Source organism: Marmota monax, unplaced genomic scaffold (genome assembly GCF_021218885.2).
Source record: "Marmota monax isolate L192 unplaced genomic scaffold, Marmota_monax_Labrador192_F-V1.1 WCK01_AAM20220418_F8-fsc00011, whole genome shotgun sequence".
Lineage (NCBI taxonomy): Eukaryota > Metazoa > Chordata > Mammalia > Rodentia > Sciuridae > Marmota > Marmota monax.
The window spans coordinates 12,139,931-12,160,729 of record NW_026693082.1 but is presented as its reverse complement, the minus strand read 5'-3'; the positions used below and the strand labels follow the sequence as shown (position 1 = coordinate 12,160,729).

At 35.3% G+C, this 20,799-nt stretch overlaps 1 protein-coding gene, 1 long non-coding RNA gene and 1 pseudogene across 5 annotated transcripts in view; 1 reads left to right on the top strand and 2 right to left on the bottom strand.

Annotated features, from left to right (window-relative positions):
* Postn (periostin) overlaps positions 1-1,546 on the top strand; it is a 33,104-nt gene extending 31,558 nt beyond the window's left edge. For all 4 annotated transcript variants that reach the window (XM_046454259.2, XM_046454258.2, XM_046454260.2 and 1 more), the window contains one exon: positions 742-1,546. In XM_046454259.2, coding sequence (XP_046310215.1) covers positions 742-779 — 38 coding nt within the window. In that variant the 3' untranslated portion in view covers positions 780-1,546. The remainder of the gene's footprint in view (positions 1-741) is intronic.
* The window catches only part of LOC131424529 (uncharacterized), a 68,417-nt gene that overhangs the window by 34,540 nt on the left and 13,078 nt on the right, over positions 1-20,799 (bottom strand). The window lies entirely within an intron of this gene.
* Positions 13,642-14,500, bottom strand: LOC124099003 (elongation factor 1-gamma-like; annotated as a pseudogene).

Genomic DNA, 20,799 nt, shown 5'->3' with positions numbered 1-20,799 from the left:
TCTAAGACAAAGCTATGGTTTGAGACATAAGTAAATTAAAATAGAAAACTGTTAATGTAACTATTTAAAAATTTTTGATATAAATGTATAAATTATTTATGTATCTGAATATATCATAGCACTATAACTTTCAATTCTACATTTATGTGCATATTTTAATTCCTCCTCTTAGGTTATCTTACATCACAATACATTGAAATAGCAAAGATTTCCCTTGTGGAACTTAAATGACAAGCTTGCAATTACAAGTTTAGAATTCCCGAGATAATTACTTACTAATAATCAAAACAAGTTACACTAGTTAAAATGTTATGCTAATACAATTTTAAGCCTTCCCAATGTTTAAAGTTTTGGAATTAAGGGGTTGATTGCACAAATGTTTTTTAAAGGAATATTTATAAGAAATTTCTTTGAAACACCCCAAATCATCCAAATTTTCTAAAGAATTAGAAGAATCAAGTTTCAGATTATTATTTCCTTACATCTTTGATCAAAATACAGTCTTGGTTCCATCCCTATAAACTGAGGATATTATTAAAAGAAAATAATGTAAGTGAAATTTGGTACAATGAGAAAGAGTGCCTTAACTAGATATGTTATGCACAGAATATCATTCTTTTTTTAAATTTTTTCATGTTCTATTTATTTGTTTGTTTATTTATTTATTTATTTTTATTGATTTTATTTTTCTGTGAAGTTTCATCATCTTTACATCTGTGTGTTCCTCTTCCTCCTAATCAGTGTCTAGAAGACGATCAAGAGAAGATCGTTCTCAATGAAAATCTAAAAGCTAATCAACACATATAGAACCCTAAGTCAACAACCTGACCTTAAAAGGAAGACTATGAGAGCCAATTTAACTTCGGGAACTAAAACATCAGCACAAGACAAATCATGGAACAATTCTGAACACACATTGAATTCTTTTATTGTTTTGTTTTCTAAATGAAAAACTTGAGAAAAATGGTGGGATTAGCCTCCTGTGGGATAGGAACTGAAGGAATATAGTACCTTATAGGCTTTTTTATCCTGAAATTAAGAGTTCTGACTAAAGTGGGAATCCATCAAAGAAAATCCTTGTCACTAGATTCATTGTGACTCAAATCTAAGAGTGGTGAGCTGTTATCTCATTGAGAAGATTGATCATTGAATGTACGTAATGGTTAAATCAAAAGCATGCAAACAGTTACCTCTCCATGGGAAGCTAAGTTATAAAAATGGGTGCTTAGATATCACAAACAAACAAACGAAAATACTTTTACTTCCAAAGGCTTTACACATTTCTAATAATGTAGGTTTACTGGTAAATTATGTTATTTTTACAACTAATTTTGTACTCTTGAAATGTCATATGCTTCTTGCAATACATATTTTTTTATCTCAAACATTTCAATAAAACAATTTTTTTCAGGTATAAAGAGAATTACTTCAGTTTGGGTAATTCAGAAAACTCAAGGTATAAGTTAAAAATCAGTTTGGACTTGGGAACAAAACTTTATACCTCTTTTATTGTTAACAATTACTCAATAAAGGAAATTGAATGAAATGAGTGTTTCTTGAATTTCTTAAGCTTATTACATTACATAAAGAATTGTTAGAGAATGAAACAATCAATAAGTATAAACAGAGCATTTGAGCACCAGAGCTCCCAAGACTGTATTAAGTTGTAAGATTCACAAGATGAATTTTGCAACTCAAAAGATAAAGAACAAATTATTCATAATGCATCATAGGCTCTAACTGAAGAACGAATAGAACTACACAAGCAGGAGATTGTCAATTATTTATTCCTGGGCTAGGCCTGGCAGGAGTAAAGATATGCCCTTAACTGAGTTAAAGTAACAGAAGAGTGTATTGTGTAACAAAGGAAAGGAAGAAAAAAAATTGTTTTCTGAGAATGATAAGGACATTGGCTTGATTCTCAGTGAATGTCATCCTTATCTTTGACTAGTTGAAATAAAAAAAAAAAAAACAAAACCTCACTTAGAGAATGGAATCCTTACTGATAAGCGACTGAGTAGTAATGGTGTAACAGAATTATACCATCCCTTGGAGAGTAGTAACTGAGAGACTGTAAAACTGAGCAAAGTCAGACTGAAGATGTAGGATGTGATCCAAGATGTTTAGCTTAGATCAGAGAAAGCTGGGCTCAGCACTGATGTATTAAGAAAGGACCTAGGAAGCTCCTTAGGTCAAGAGGCTTTGAGGAGTGATTGGTTTGATGTATCGTGATAAAAATTCTGAGAGTGCTATTGACTGAAGAAATGCTCAGTAGCTTTGGTTTTCCACAATTCTTTCTAGTCTAGGAGAGTGATGAGATCTATGACCCTGCCAGAAAAGAAAATACTCTACCTTCTCAGTCCTCAAGTACAGATCTCAGTGAGAAGGATTGTGGCTGCCATCTTTCCAAAATGATTCAAAAGAGGTAGTTATACACAGTGGTATTGGTAGAATGGATTAAAATGTCACCAATGTGAATGGTTGCTCCAAACAGCTGGCATGTTGCTCACGATGCTCCAGAAGATCATCAACTAACTGCACAGAATAAGCAACAAATAGGTTTCCTACTTTAACCCCCTTTAGTATTTTTGTTTGAAAATGAGCCAGATCTTACAAAGTGGACTTCAAACATTGTAGTCCAGGACAAAAAGAAGGATGTAGAACTTGGCTTAAAGACACTGTTTTTTAACTATAGAAGAAAAAAGAAACCAGTGTCAGCTCATATACATGCACACGTCTAGCATACCATTATGGTAAAAGAGTCTTTCAAGTGATATATGTAAATAAATTTGCCATAAAATTTAAAGAGGAGTTATTAATAACATGAATTAAATTAGTAATAATATGAACAAAAAGGAACTAAAAATCTTTAAAAGAACAATAATTTAGAAACTTAAAATAAGGAGTTTAAAAAATTTAAAAAATCCACTGATATGTTTAACTATAGAAAGGTAGGATGTGATTTGAGGAAGTAGGTCACTGTGGGTTGACTTTGAGGTTTACATTTTGTCCCTATGTAGTGGACCTCACTCTCTGCTTCCTGGTGGTCATGTCCTGAGCTTCTTTTCTCTGCCACAACCTTCTGCCATGATGTTCTGCCTCACTTTGGGCCCAGAGCTATTGAGTCGTCCAACTATACACTGAACCTCTGAAACCATGAGCCCAAATAAACTTTTCCTGTTCTATATTTTTCTTGTCAGGTCTTTTGGTCACAGCAATGTGCAAAGATAACTAAAACACTGATTTTGGCTTTTTCTCTGCACAAGTGGCCTACAAACTTTTGGATCAGGCATGTTAAACATATGACTATGATTTTTACAGAAATCTATATAAAGTATTATTTCTCAAGGTTAGAAATGTTGTGATATTCTGCATCAGGATTTACTAGAAAGTCTTATGTTGAAATGAAGATTTGGAAAGTCATCTAAGATTTAGATAGAGTCTTTCCATGGAAACAACTGGTGAATACATATAAAGAAAATGTACAAAAAACACACATGGAACTAGAGATCATTGTGTGATGTGAAATCACATAATATAATGTGATAATATAATGTGGCACAAGAAGAAAGTACTGCTTGATTTCACTTGTATGTGGGACATAAAAATCTTCATCTCATAGAAGCAAAGAGTAGAGGGTATGAAGGAAGGGGACAGTTTGATCAGTGGATGCCAAGTTACAGTTACTTCCTAACTGTAAGAAGTTCTGATGTGCAATTGCACAGTAAGATAACTATAGATAATCATAATTTTTTGGATATCTCAAAAAGCTTAAAAAGGGAATTTGAAAGTTTTCATCATAAAAAAATAATAATTCTTGTGGCAATAGATGTGTTTAACTTGATTTAAACATTACACGATGTGTTACATGTTGAAACACCACATATGCTCCATCAATACATAATTTTTTATATTTTTTACACAATTAAAAATTAATTTTAGAAAGAGTAAAAATGGGAGTTCATAACCCACTTGAATCAAAGTGTGAAATATGATATATCAAGAACTATGTAATGTTTTGAACAACCAACAATAAAAAAATAAAAAAAAAAATAAAGGTTCATTGACAACTAAAAAAAAAAAGAAAGAGTATTTTGAGCAAACTTCCCCTGTGATTCTTTAAACACTAGTTTTTAAGTTTTTGTTTCCTAAAGTTTCTTTGTCTTTTTTTTTAGTTATAGATGGACACAATATCTTTATTTTATTTATTTATTTTTAAGTAATTCTGAGGATCAAAGCCAGTGCCTCACATGTACAAGACAAGCATTCTGCCACTGAGCTATAACCCCCGCCCTGTTTTCTAAATATAATTGTATTTTTCAAAATACAGTAGAATAAATCTAACATAATTTTCTTAAGTACACATATGAAAATACCTAAGTAAATCCCACCATCATGCCCACCCACAAGAATGGGGTTCTACTTAAAATAAGATATATTCCATGCTTATATAATTTTACCAAAATGGATTCTACTGTCATGTATAACTAGGAAAAAACAATAAAAATAAATAAAATAAATTTGACCACAAATTTATTTTCAAAATAAATGTCTATACCTCAGCTACTAAAAGAGGAGGATCCCAAACTGATGATCTGCAACAACTGTGGGATTTTCTTGCTGTTGTTCATGAAAATAAACTTTTAAGAAAGATTTAATTTTCCTTGTTCATTTTTTCTTAGCTTAGCCCAATTTGCTTCATGTTATCTTTTTGTCTAATTTATCAAGTCAACCAGAGGCTTTTTCAATGGCAACAGCAGAAAGCTGAAACCTGTAATTTTATAAACTAAAAACAGATTGCCAGAACAAGTAGAACATTAGGGTATACTTTGGTGATTAATTTTATTATGAAAAATAAAGATAAAATTGTTGGTCACTAAAAAAAATACATGAATCAACCAGTTTTTGCCTATAACTAACGAATAATTAACCATTTCCAGTACCATTTTTTGGAAAAAAAAATCTTTTCTCCAAGAATTTGTCTGTGTATCTTTGTAAAAAAGAGACAAGGCATATATTTGTTGGTTTACTTTTGTACCTTCTTTTTTTTTCTGTCCTATTATTGATCTATTTTCTACTTTAAAACTACATACTTACTTGTTTGCTATAGCTTTAAAGTAAATCTTAAATCAGGTGGAGTAGGTCTTCTAGTTTTGCTGATTCTTTGGGCTACTTTCAGTTATTTGCATTTCCACATGAATTTTTATATGAGCTTGGTGATTTCAACAAAAAATAAAAATACTTGCTGTGTTTATGATCAAATCTGCGTTGAATCTATAGGTTCAACTGTGTATAATGGAAATCTTAATAATATGAGTTGCTAATCCATGAACAAAATATAGGTCTCAGTTTAGGTAGTACTTTCTTATTTTCTTCACCAATGTTTTCTAGTTTTAAGTACACAGGTCCTGAACATATTTGTCATATTCTCCCATAAGTAGTTAATATTATTACTCCAAAATACTCATATGTTATGAATGGCATTGTTGTATTTCCATTGCTGATTATTTTCTGTTTATTCCATTGTATTCTGCCACCTTGAAAAATTCACTAGTTAGTTTAAGAAACTATTTTGTAACCTCCTGATATTTCCTTCCAAGGACAATTATGCTGTCTGCAAATAAGGACATTTTACTCCTTTTTTACAATCTGGATGTTTATATTTCCTTGTCTTATTTCATGGGTTGATGTAGAATACTAAGTACACTATTGAATAGAAGTGCTGAGAGTGGTGAAAAAAGATCATTCAGTTTGTAAGCATTAAGTATGATGCTTAGTTTGGTGTCAACATCACTAACTTTTCATGGATGTCCTTTATCAAGTTGAGAAAAGTGCCTTCTATTCCAAGTTTGTTAAGAGTTTTTATCAGGAAAGAATATTGAATTTTACTATTTTTCCCCTGCAGTTATTATGATTTTAACTTGGCTTTTCTTTTTCAGCTTGTGAATATGGTATGTTAGTAAATAAAATTGGGTTGAGGTTGTAGCTCAATTGGTAGAATATTTACCTTGCATGTGTGAAGCACTAGATTTTCATTACAGTGAACAAAATATTTTACAAGAACTACTTAGTGAAGAAAAACTTTGTTTTGGGTGCTTGATTTCAGAGATTCAGTCCATGATCACCTGACTCCATTGCTCTGGGTACAAGGGGAGGCAGAATGTCATGTCAGAAGGGCATGGTAGATAAATGCTGCTCCATTCACAGCAGGCAGAGAGCAAAGAGAGGGGAAAGGGTAGCAGTCTTTTAAAGATAAGCTCTTTTAGTGCACCCTTCCAGTGAATTACCTCCTCTAGCCATGCCCAACCTGCCACAATTATGATCCAGTTAGTCCATTCAAACTAGGATGAACTGATTAGGTTACAGCTCTGAACATTTCTGCATTTAGGGGACACTTTGTATCTAAACCATAACATTCTTCCTCTAGCCACCAAGTTAGTGTCCATCTCACAAGACAAAATTATTTAGTTCAGCTCAAAAAGACTCCATATTTTTTTAAACACAATACCTTTATTTTATTTATTTGTTTTTATGTGGTGCTGAGGATCCAACCTAGTGCCTCACACATGCAAGGCAAATGTTCTACCAATTGAGCTAAAACCCCAGCCCAATTTTATAGTTGTGTTGCTGGGGATTGAACCCAGGGCCTTGTGCATGTGAGGTAAGCACTCTACCAACTGGTCTATATCCCCAGCCCCATATTCTTAACTGTTTCAGCACCGCCCAAAATCCCAAGTGTGAAGTCTTCTCTGAGACTCAAGACCAACTCTTCGCTGTGAGCCCCTGTAAAGATTCAAAGCAAGTTATGTATATTCAAAATACAATGGCACACAGTAAACATTCCCATTTCAAAAGAGAGGAATAGGAGCACTGAAAGAAAGGATGGGACCAAAGCAAGAATGAAACCCACCTGGACAAACAAGTCCTACCGTACCACATCTAGCATCTGGGGCAAATGGTAGAGAGATGTGTTCTCTTAAGGACTTGTGCAGCACCCCCTCTTTGGCCTTGCCAGTTTCAGTGCTGATGACCTATTGCTTAGACTGACTTTCTCCAGAGACAACAGCTTTCCTTGGCAGATGGTCCAGGTTACCAGTATCTCTTAAGTCCTGTGGTCTCCATTCCAGCTTCAGCTTCACCCTCACAGCTTCACACTTCACCCTCTTGGGGACAGCCTGCAGGAATTATGACTCTGTTACACTTTTTCTGACCTCCATCGCTTTCCTCTGAAAACTTGGTAGAAACCTTCATGTACCCCTAACTCCTCATCCTGCAGAACCAGTAGCACATAGATGATTCCTAGGTCCAATACCAGTTCAACAGTAACTGGGACCCTTGGGACCATGCTTTCTGTGACTTCTTTGAGTAGGTGGTAGACTATGATGAAAAGCCTTCCTAGCCCCTCCTTTGCAAACAGCATCCCCCAAGGATCTCTTCCTAAAGGGTTTTCCCTTTGATTTCCTGAGCCTACAATGGTTGTGATATTGCAAATTCCTGAGATGCTCTCAAGGCAATTTTCTATTATTTCTGAGCAAAGCACTTAATTTCTGTTTAGCAGCAGTAATATCTTTATTGACTACATCTTCCATGGCCCTAGACTTACACACATTTTTCCTGGCCAGGTGGCAAGTTTTAAAATCCTTCACCTCTGCTTTCTGCCACTGATTCACAGAATAAACTTGGATAAAAATTGCCAGCACAATCCTTGCCACTTCTTGAATGCTGTGCTGCCTTGAAATTTATTCCACCAGATTAATTAGTTTATCACTTGTGAATTTAATCTAATACAATGTCTGAGAACATGAACAAAATGTAGACAAGTTTTTTGTCAGGACGTAATATGCATGGCCTCTAGTTGACTTCCCAAAGAGTTCTCATTCCCTTCTGAAACAACCTGAGCACAGTTTTCACTATTCCCATTCCTATCCGCATTATGGTCCTCCACTAACAACATTCTAAAGCTTCTCTAGCCTGCATGTGCAAACTTTTCTAGACTCCTCCTAAAAATCAACTTCAAAAGCTTCTGAATGACATAGTTAGGTTAGTCACAGTCACAACCCCATGTCTTGGTTAGATTTTTATTTCTGTGGTCAAAATACCTTTTAAGAACAACTTAGAAAAAGTTTATTTGGGCTCAGGCTTTCAGAGGTTGAGTCTATGGTCAGCTGACTCCATACTCTGGCCCATGGTGAGGCAGAACATCATGGCACAAAGACTTGGTGGAGGAGTAATGCTCTTCTTGTGGCACTCAAGAAGCAGAGAGAGTGTGGTGAGGTGCCACAGGGAAGAGGAACCCTTCCAGGGCATTCTCCCAGTGACCCACTTTCTCCTCTAGCCATGCCTCATCTGCCAACAATTACCGCCCATTAAATCCATTAAAACTAGAGTGGATTGATTAGGTTACAACTCTCACAATCTTATTGTACCTGTGAACATTTCTGAATTAACCCAGGAACTTTAAGACAACCTCTCATATCCAGACTATATAATATGATGGATTCAATTATGTATTTTAAACCCTGTATTCCATTCATTCTGGGATGAATTCTTCTTGGTCATGAAGTATTCAATTTGTAAAAGTTTTGTTAAAAATCTAGATGTGTAAGCTCATGAAGGACATTTGTCTATATTGTTATTTTGTTGTAATCTTATGTTTCTTGCTATTATATTTTTCCCATGTGTTCTAGATCCTCTGCCATATAATTTAGTTGTATTAACTACAGTCAAGAATTGTGCCTTAGAATAACCATAAGATGAACCAGATGGGAAAATGTTGATGGGATACACAAGGATCTATCATAAATAACCACAAAAGAAGGAATTTAGGTTGTGATATAGCTGATATCATATCTACACAATGTACACACCCAGTCACACCTATATCAATAAAAAATTATCCATAGGAAAATAAAATCTGAATTTAACTTATTGAGATTTCTTTTTATAACCAACTGAGCAGTGATTTCATTTATAAGTATTGGGAACAGATTTCTTGAAATTTTAAGTACTTATTCACTTTTCTTAGAAATAAGGTTGCTTGCCTTCACTTCTGTGAGGTCTGTGTAAGGTCTTACATAACCAGTGATAAATATTCATTGGTATGATTTCTACAATATGATGAGAAAAGACTAGTGATTTTCTAGCCAACCTAGGTTCCAAAAACAACCCTTAGAAAACTAGACCATATGTGGAAAAGGCTGCTAGCTGGCTTTTATGTTTAGCAATAAAGCAATTAACTACTTCGCTTCCTAAACTTTGATGATGCTTCCCAAAGAGTCACAAAAACAAACATCTGAAGGATCTAATTTAAAAATTTCATGAAAGATAAATCAAACAATTCCATATTTACATCTTTCAAGTGCCTGGTGGTTGACATCAATGACAAAAGGCTTGAAATTATAAGAAAAAAAATCAATGAAATTAAAAATAAATACAGAAAAAGATGTAGGATCTATGGATAATATGTAAATGAAGGATACAGCTCAGTGGGAAGCGGGAAGCGCTTCCTAAATTACTGATTCCTGAAAAGTAATCCCCACTTATCTAAACTTTAGAAACTTCATTAGGTTAATTTTTACTATAAAAATTAATTCAGATTTTTTTTCCTTCGTATATCAAAATGATACACAATTTGATTTTAAAAATCAAAGTTATTAATTTATTCTGCTCTAACAGAATGCAAATTTTCTTTAAGTTCAAGTATTGGTAAATACTTGAGCTTCGAGAATTTGGACAACAATTTGTTTCACTTTTGCCTTTTGCCACAACAAAATGGTAGCCCTTTATTGATAGTATCCATATGCTTTACCTATAGAAAAAAATGGGAAAGAGCTTTCCAGAGTTTTTAAATTCCAGCTGGCATGTGCAGTAATTTTAATTTTAATGGATGTAGGAAAGAGAAGGAATGGATTTGTGTATATAGGGAAGTTGTAGTCAGCTGCTGTTTTGATCTAACTGGACATTTGTGCTGTGCGGCTGTCATCAGTCCCACGTTGGTGTGCCCTGAGGTACCCACATCCCCACCTCATCTCGGCCATGTGGCCCATGTCACTTCTGCTGTAATATCTACTGGGTCACCCTTGGCAAGAGATATATATTCATGTCCACAGCTCTCTGTGGCTGCAGGAAGCTCAGCACATTCTAAACACACACTCTCACAAACACACACACACACACACACACACACAAACAACGATATCACAACAAAAACCCACAATCATCCCCAAAGGCCAAATATTCAAAATTTAGTATGTAATTTGGGCAAATTCTAAAAATCATTATTACTCAATTTGGGTACATGAAAAGAAGTATTTCAGAATGCTGTTTGTACATCTCTTGGAATTTTCATCAACTGCTTAAAATTAGGTATACACTGACCAATTAACACACTGTAATGTTGTTTGTGTTCAAAAATTTAGGGGTATGAATGATTGTCACACACAATAACAAAAACATTTTAAATGAATTAATTTTAAAATGACCTGAGATGCAGAAAAGTTTCAAAGACAGTGCAGAGAGTTCCTGTTTATTCCTCATCCAGTTTTTCCTCCTACATGTGAAAGGCCCTGCTTTGATTACCAGCACCAAAATAAATAAATAAATAAATTAATTAATTATGTCCCCTGATATTAACATATTATATAACCATAAAAATATGTTTTTAAAGAGACTGAATCTGAGTATTCAAATTAAATTTGACAGTTTTGTTGTAAAAAATGGTTTAAAGACAGAAAAATTTGTATTTACAACTTTTTATAGTATATAAACCCATTTCTACAAAACATTTTATGATATGTATAATACACAACATAATAATTTATAATATACACAATAGAATATTACTCAATTTCTTCAAGAAATTGTCCAAATATCTCTCAATGATGCTCTCCTAACTGCTTTTCCTAAAATTGCAAATTGGCTCTCTCTTGATATTCAGAATTCCTTTTCCTATATATTTGCTTCTTTGCATAGCCTTATCATCATCGAACATAGTACCAAATTTATTTATTGATAATATTTGGTAAGTATCTTTTATTTTTCCTCAATATTTCCTTTCACAAATTGCTTGAGGTCCATGGTCTTCAGTTTTCTGTTCATGGCTATATCTCCAATGTCTACAGCTAAATTTTTTTCACATACTAATTCTCAGTATTGTATTTGTGAAAAAATATACAAAAAATATATATAAATGAGAATAAAATTTATAGAGGGTTATTATCCAAAATATTGGTAAGAGTCATTTACAGGTGTTTCATAATAATATAATTTCATGTGCCTTATAAATTCTTAACATTAATATTTACAATCAGAAAAAATATTTTTGAAATTAATATTTGTGCATGTATTATTAAAAAGATATTGTTAGGGGCTGGGGATATAGCTCAGTTGGTAGAGTGCTTGCCCCACATGCATAGGGCCCTGTTCAATCCCCAGCACCATCAAAAAACAAAAACAAAAACTATTGTTAATGCAAAAAATATGTAAATGGCAGGGAATCTGTAAATCCTTACATATAACAGCCTCCAGGTCCTTTTCAGACTACAAGGGACTTCCAAACGGCCTAATTTATCCATCATTAATTCGAGCCACAATGATTTCAGTTATTCTCTCTTTTTTCCTCACCTTCTCACATCTGTTAGATTTAAAACACCTCTGCTGATGTGTCCATCTGAAGTTCACTTCTTCCTTTCAATACCAGGCTCTCTTCTCCTTCTCCCATCTTCCCTCTTCCACACTCCCCAGCCAGCCATCTACCGGAGTCCATACCTTTTCCCTGTCTCACATATCCCACAGAGGGCCTTCCTTCCATAGAACACTGGCTTCTTATCGCCTCATCAAGACAGGAATATATGTTTTTTTCACCCATTGACTACATGGTGTCTGGAATAAAAAATACAATTACAAAATAAAGCATGCATTAGGAGTAAAAATCTGAGTGTGACATTTCTTTTAACTAGGAACATGTGCAATTCACTCTGAAGAAGGCAGCCATCCATGCCTTAGCCCCAAAGACAAACTTCAGGAAGGGGAAATTCAGCGCCTCCCTCTACTCCTCAGAATTAGTTTCCTAACATGCCCTGCATGGTCTGCCCTAAGCACATCCTTTGTTTTCTCCTCTGGTGTCCTTGGGCATTTCTTCACTGTGTCCTCCCCTTTTATATAACCATCCTGCTTATTTGATTTAATGTGTTTCCAAACTTCCTGTATATCACTTAAGGTTCGTTTTCTTGTTTTTGTTTGTTTGTTTGGTCTTGTTTGTTTGTTTGATTTTTCTCAATGAACTCATACTAGGACATCCTCCCTGTCACTATACTTTTCACATTTGCAATCAATCTCCACCCACCGTAAGTCATTTCCAGTGGAACCAGACATCACAGCCATAAGAAGAATGTTCAAATGGATAGACAACATTTATTGGGTACTTGTTATATGACAAAACCTGATGAGCACCTTGTGTGAATCCCTGTGACAATTCTGTGAGGCGGATATGTATTTTTATCTAAATTTTTAGAGACTAGGAAACTGTCACAGAGAGTTTGTCCAGAATAGTGAGGGGAAGAAACAGGATTTGAATTCACATAGTAGAGCTGCAGAATCTGAACTCTTAATCATATGCAAGATTACAAAAAAATTAATGCTTTGAGCAAAAGGAACAGAAATTATCTCAGGGGTGAGAGGAGAGTTCTCAGGCATCAGGGGATGTCACTGCTTATGTGATAAGAGGATGGACACTGACTCTAAGGGGAAGACACTTTACTGGACTTTGCCTACTTTTACTTAGAAGACCTTACTTTCAGAATGATATCACAAGGTAAATATACAGATAAAAATTTGATAAGAATTTATTTTTCCTTCAGATATATATGAGTTTTATTTTTATTTAATGCACAAATTGTTAGAAGTCAGAGACTGCTATAATACTGATGGCATCAAACATAACAGTATGCATTTTTATAAAATCTCACTATAAAGATCACATACTAATGTATGGCGTCTAATGAGAAGCAGTCTCAGGGAATCTGGGGAAAGGCAACTCCTTCAGAAACACTGAAGGTTTTAAGTATTTTGATTCAATAAGATAAGCTCCTTAATGTGTTAAGATTGTTCAACATCTGCTTAAGGGAAAATAAAACCAAGAGCACATAATCTTCAGGAGTTTCATGACATCAAGTATACCTGTGCTTTTTAATCCTATGTAAATAATATTTTTTTTCAATGTTCTGTTTCTTTTAATGACCTTCATCTTCCTGAAGGTCAAGTGCAGGAAGCTAGGCGATGGCAAGAGAATTTGAAAGCCTCATTGAAAGCTTTGCCCATATGCTGGAAGTCCTCCTCCCAAGAAAAGAACTCGGGAACTAGCGTCTGGGTATCCTCACTGCCAGGATTCGGCTTCTACCATGTATATGACTCCTAGTCCACCTGCCAATCTGGAAAGGCAAGCTCCTGGCCACAGGAGACCCACACTCCAGAAATGGAGCTGCTATTGTTGGTTCCAAAGAGGATGACACTGGCAAAGGCATTCTTCCTCAACTGGTCCAATCACTGAAACAATCCAGGGATGAAGCTGCAATTCAGGAAGGTCTGGATGCACTCTTCAGGAAAGTAGTACTCAGTGTACCACAAAGACCAGCCATTCTTTTCAAAGTGCTCCCCAAAATATGGCAGAGCCACAGACAGCATGTCCTCGTTGGCGTACTTGTATTTAAATTCATCCAATACAAAGGAACTCTTAGGCAGTGAGCAAAGGGGTCCTAGACCTTGGGCTCAGCAGCCAGACCTGCTGGCATCTATCCATCCCCTCCTCTGGGGCTGGGGCAGCTGCCTTTATCTCCTCTTTCTACTCCACCTGGGACTTCTGCTTCTCTTCCCATGAGCCCTCTCTTTTTATGAGGGTGTCCTTTTTAGGCTGGCTCTCTGCAAACTTCTTAGCATCAAACTAAGGCATCTTCTCACACAGTTTCACCTCCCCCAAGACGGCCCAGAAATGGGGCTTATTAATGCAGGTAAGGAACCAGCAGTTGGTAATGGGAAAGGCCTGGCAGAAAGAAGGCCCTTCTTTCTTAGAAGACCTGTTTATAGAGCCACAACAGGGTGCACACAACTGTGATGTCAGCCAGTGTCATTCTTTCATCCACCAGAAAAGTTCTTGTCTTCAGCTGAGCATCCAGAAGCCCCAGAATTTGCCTTACCTCCTCCATTGCATTTTCAGTGGCCTGTTCGTTGTGGTGTATGATGCCCAAGGTAGGGGACACCCAGATAAAGGCTGGGGGCACTATGTCAGTATCAGCAAAGCTCACTTTCACTATCATCCACTGCACCACCTGGGCTGCTGCCTCTGGAGCACTTTCCCACAGCTACTTATTGCACACATAGTGGACAATGGCGTTGCTCTCCAACACAGAGAACCCATCATCACCCTTGAATGCTGGAGCCTTGCCAGCAGAAAATTTATGGAGAAACTCAGGGATGTGGTTGGTTTGGCCAAACTGGAAATGCAGTAGTGTGGAGAGCACTTGGACATGAACCCCAGTGTACTGAGCAGAGATGAGGTCCTTGAAGGCCCTCCTGTTTTCAGCCACCATGGTGATTCTGCAGAGAAAGGGGCTGTGAATAACATATTAAAGTGAATATCTTCATTGGTGATTTCATGATTCCCTGTATGTTGTCTTTTTTCCTGAAGAGTTCAAGCTTTACCTTCAGGTTCCTTATGACACACTTTGATATACAATGGGAAAACTACTGGCATCAAAGAATGGAAATGTATCTCCACTTAGCCTTACTTTAGTATATAAATGTTGGTTTTCACGGATACTGTATTTTTTGTATTAAAACTACTGCCTTCCCTGTGTTACTTTTTAGTAGAAACATGACTGTTATGGTTTACATATGAGGTGTCCCCCAAGAGCTCATTTTTGAGACAATGCAACAAAGTTTAGAGGTAGAATAATTGTGTGATGAAAGCCTTAACCTAGTCAGTAGATTAACCTAGTCAGAGTCTTAACCACTAATGGGGGGTTAACTGGGTGTTAACTATAGGCAGGTTAGGGTGTGGCTAGAGGAGATAGATCACTGGGGGTGTGCCTTTGGGGTTTATATTTTGTCCCTGGTGAGCAGAGCTCTTTCTCTACTTCCTAGCTGCTATGCCCTGAGCTGCTTTCCTTCTCTAACCCTTCTGCCATGTTGTTCTGCCTCACCTTGGGCCCTGAGCTATGGAGCTGGCTATCTTTGGACTGAGACCTCCAAAATCATGAGCCAAAATAATCTTTTACTCCTCTATATTATTCTTGTCAGGGCTTTTGGTCACAATAATAAAAAAAAATCTGATAAAACAGTGGCTGAAAAATCTGAGAGTATTAACACAGGGTCAAGCCTTTCGGGCTGTCTTCGTATTCAGTTGAATTTCTAGCCCTGTCTTTCCACTCACTGAATCTCTTTCCTCAATTTTCTCTGAGCCTTTCTGTCACACTCATTATTATCCTTTGGATTCTTCTAACTTATTTTTGGGTCTATACTGTTTCCCTACTAAGCTTCCTACTTTCTCTTTGTCATTTCATTTGTAAAAATTGAAAGCATTCTTTTACTCCTAAAACCCAGTTCTGGTAATGCCACTCTGTTGCTCAGTGACTTTGAATGCCCAACTGTAGAAGGAAGTCTAAACTTCTATTCAGGCATACAAAATGCCCTTTGAAAATTGACATTAACGTGATCTCATGGACACTGTATACACAATCCTGAATTGTTCTACTCCTAATTTCCCAGACATGTGGGGCAATATTGACCACATTTCTTTCATCATCACACTGAGGTCTCAGCTCAGATCCCACACTGTCTATGTTGCCATCTTGATCTGCCCAGCCAATGATTCCCTTGTCTTCTGATCTCACATGCTGCTAAGGTGGAAACCCTCCTTTGTCACATATTATAGAAAATCCTTCATTCCTCCTGAATTAGTTCATTCAGCAAACATAAAGCTGCATATTCATACCATTTTTTCTAGAAAATTTCAAGCTTTAAAGTGCTACATTTTTTTCATCTTTGAAGACATTTCATTCAGATTATATTTAATGAATGATGATTGAAATAAATTCATTCATTTGTTCAAAAATATTTTGAATGCTTTTCAACTAATTATCTTGAATCAAAGTTGTACTGCTTCCAGTTGTGAGTCAACACAATTGTTTTCCATCTTTAACAGTCATTTCTAAACAATAAAGCTGTAAACAACACATTGGGAGGGAAAAAATAGCCTCAAAATATTCTCAAGCTGTTGCTCATCTGTGCACATCTGTTGGTGGTTATTAGTCACAGAAAAATATCTAAGAGTTTACACGTTTTATTTAAATTCTCCTTCAAAGTTGCTTCATGTTGGCCAACCATTATGAGATACTGACTACACTAGCCTTTCCATGAGAAAACATTGCTTCCTGCTCTGACTCTTCCTGCTTGTTTTTCATATTGGTAATGTAAGAAAGCCCATAATCAATATCAGATTGAATACAATTCCGAGAACTCCAGATGTCCTTCTTTCTTTCCTTCAGACAGAAATATTTCTTTGAATTACTACAGTTTGTTTTCCATCTTGTGATTCTGAGGGATTATAAACTCTTTATAGTGTGTTGTTAATGAGCAATTGCATTTGGCCAAATGATGGCCCTACTATAAAATTGATCCCACTAATGAAGATTCAGTTGCAAATACGAGCTACTGATAATTCATAAACCTGTTAAATTTTATTCTTTGAATTCTGCAACTGTTATTTACTCTTAAGCATGTTAATAAATATTTGCCAGGTCTGTGCAGAGTACATGCAAATGAATGGGCACAGAATGCAAAATGATACTAAATTTAATGTGGTATGCCATTTCTCTCAATTTCATGAGTCATTACAAATAGGTAGAAAAAGGGTTTAATTTAACTCTCACAACAATTGAATATGACATTATTTTGCCTACATTTGTCAGCTGTATATTCTCATATATTTGTTAGTTAAGATTCATTATCTTGCAAAAAACCCACAAAATCCAACAATAAATTGAGCAAAACACCAATTTTCTATTTATATACTAATAAATGTATTTAATAACTCACGAATTTCAAGAGCAAGCTATGGACCACAAAAGTAGGAATTGGGACTGGAGACTCAATGCAAAAAAAGCTCTATCTCTGTTGATTTTTCTAATTGCTTTGGTTTTATATTTTGAAAATTTTTTGTTTTTGTTTTTTGGGGAGAGGCTATTGTTATTGTTTCTATGTATTTCCATAGTGTGGAACATGGCTACGGATAATCTTATTCCAGAAACCCAAGAAGAAAGGAAGGCTTTATATTTCATTACCAATGTGGGAGGTCAATTGGTTGTCTGTGAGTTAAATATTCACCCTTTGGACCAGTCACTGTGGGCAGGAGACTGTGGTGATAAGATTGCATATACTTTCTATCAAGACTCAGATCCCTCCCACAAAACAGCAATCATTATGCACAACAAATTATAATGTATTGAGGACTCCTCTGCTGCCTTCAGCAGAGAAGAAGCACAGTAACTAACATAGGAGAATAATCAGGAAAACCCATGCTTCACGGAGATAGTCAGTTTGAATGAACAAGATGAGAGCTCAATAGTGTGATATTATTTCAATATTCATGGTTAGGTAAAATTAAGTTCCTAGATACACAATGGAGTAGTAGCAGTTCCTAGTTCCACTCAAAATGAGAGATGAAATGTGTTAGAGGTTCCTACAACTGCCTCCCATCTGTCATTACGGATGTTGTTCTTTCTGTGTCTTTATGTCATGTCTCTTGAATCTTCCTATATATTTTTTTTCTAAACACATTTTCTTAGTCCAAGTAGGATCACTCAATGAGAGTTATGAGAACTTTTATTCTAATTTTTTATTTATATATTTTGTAAAGCAAAACAATCTCTTAGAACACAAATCACTCCTAGAAATATAAGAAATATATAAAGATATGCATTAATTATGAAAAATCATCAAAGCCTCATTTAGTCATTTTTTACCTAAGTATCCTTTTCTACGCCTAGGTGATGTTTAAAAATCACTTTTTATCAATTTATTTTTCTCATCGGTTTGTGCCCCCTCAGAAATTCATATGTTGAAACCTAATACTAATGGTTTGATGGTAGGAGGTGGAGCTCTGGGGAGATGCTTAGGTCATGAGGGAGATTCCTTAAGAATGGAACCATTGCCCTTATAAAATCTTGGGATCTCTACAACCATCAAAGTGTAGATATAAATTACATTTTTGGACCTAGGAATTTAGAATTTAAAGAGACTCTGACTAGAATAGAAACTTTGATTTATGCATGTACTGCCCCAGGAATATATTTTAAAATGACAAAAGTACATTAGATAGTTAGAGAAAAGGAAGAAGAAATATGCAGCCTGAAGAACTCCAGTTGTGGAGATTAGCTAAGGGAGGAGGAAGAAGGAGGAAGAAACAGCAGCAAGAGAAATGGGAAACAAATCAAGGTCATAGTTTCAAGGGATGCAAATGCGTCAAGAACAGAGTGCTCACATGTGCTGAACAAGATTCTTGTAGAACCACATTCACTGACTCGTCCAATACAGATGTCACTGTGGGCCATGGTGAAGATGATATTGAGAATAGAAGACAAGAGCAGATTGACAAGTAAAGAAAAAGTAAGAGAATTAAGATGTGACTAAATTCAATAATGAGGATATGGAATGATTCAATAATGAGGAATCGATATAAATTATAAGTATTACATGAAGCAACATACTTCATATTACAATTTGTTGATCAAAATTTTGTGAAAGATTCAAAGTTTATCTCAAAGATCTTATTAAAATCCCCTGTATATCTACTTTATATAAATATGGATACAATACTTTGTTCCCATTTCTTCATTATATACCTCAATTTTTCCTACCATAATTTATCATCTGGATTATTATATTAGCCTTGTCCTACCAGTAGCCTTTCTTCCCCATTATCAGCAAATCTTAAAATCACAAGTATGGTCATCTCTGTTCAAAGCTTAAAGTTTTCATGTAGCTTTCAAGATAAAAGCCAAAATGTTCTTCATAATCAGTTCTGCATTCACAATATCTTGTCCCCAATTTACTCATAATGCTCCATCTTCCTAAAGTATAATAGTATATTCAATATATTCTACTTCATTTTTCTGCATGTGCTCAGAAACCATATTTGCTTAGAATTATCTCTGCAATAATCCCCAAACTCAAACCACACTCTTAAATACACACTCTTCTATATAAAAATCTCTTTTCACATCAACTTAACATCTAGCCACCCTTCAATACTCAACTCAAATGTTATCTACTCCAGAATGTTTTCCTTAACTCATCAGTGTATTTTAAATTATGATTCCACCAAATACATTTGCCAATAATAGCACTCATTTAATGCATCATATAATAAAATGCACTGATTTTCCTGTGAGAGTGAAATTAGAAGGTCCCCACATGAAAGGATACTTCATGGAGCATAAGTTAACACCTAGAAATCCTTCTGAACATAAAAGATAGAAAAATATCTGGAAGGAAGCCTATTGGAGAGAGAAAGGAAGGATGCCGAAATTGTGGAAATTCTCCAAGTAAATATAAGTCCTACTATACCAACCTATTTGAGAACTACTTGTTAGAGTGAATGTCCATTCCTGGGGAGCAAAAGGAAAAAAATTTCATTATTTTGATTATGGGTCTGAAATCATACCTAATTAAAAGAACACTTTGTTTTTATTAACATAGCATATACTAAGAATTGCAGATGTCAGATTTTGGCACATTTGCAATACACTTACCAAACAAAAATTTTAAATTCAGTACTTGAACCAGATAGAAGATTGGAGAAAAATAAAAAGTAACATTAATGATAACCATATTTTCTTCAAAATAAGCTGCACATTTTTTGAAGAAAACTGTTACTCCATATGGTCTGCTCATCCAAGTGAAATAAACACTGCAAGTTTTGATGTAAATTTTTTAATCTGAGTATTAAAACTACAAGGAAAAAGTCTGAAGGCTTTGCTTATCAAAGAAGACAGCAAAATAACAACAAAAAATTTTTGGCACAGTCTTATACAGGTATTTTCAAAATGAATTAAGCTTTAAAAGGTTGCATTCTATTCCTCTCTGCTAGGCAAAGTGTTTTCCTACTCACATTTTCTAATTATAACATCTACTGTTCTCTCTTCAAATAAATAACAGATAACAGAACCATCTATCCACCACAAATAAACAGACTTCATTCTTCAAACTCAGATTGCCATGTAGGGGAAAGGGAAAAGAAGACTATCATCCATCTCTCATTCGGTTAATCTTTTGATTGGTTTATAGTTCTCAAATTTATAGAACTTGTCATTTTCTGAATTATTTTCAATTTATATGTTTACGGAAAGGTTAGTTTCTGAGAGGACACACCATCTTGCTAAAGGAAAACTTGAAGAGACTCGCACACAATATAATTCTACAGCTACAATTTTGGAAATGAAACTAACTAATTTTTATTTCTCCTGTTTTCCTACTTATGAAATGTCTGGATAAATTTATTGTAATCCTCTGCTCCCCTTGAGGCCACTTCATTTTTTTGCTCAAACCCGTGCTGTGTCCCTCTCCCTTTAAGATAGCGAAACTCTCCTGCATCTCACCCATGCTCATATCACCTACTCAGTTCTCACCCTTTTCTTAAACCAGGCTCAGAGCAGAGAGAAATGAACTGTGGACCTAACGCCTGATTCTTCTCAAAACAGTCCTGTCATATTGGTCACATCCACGATGCAGAAATCTCAACTGTCACTA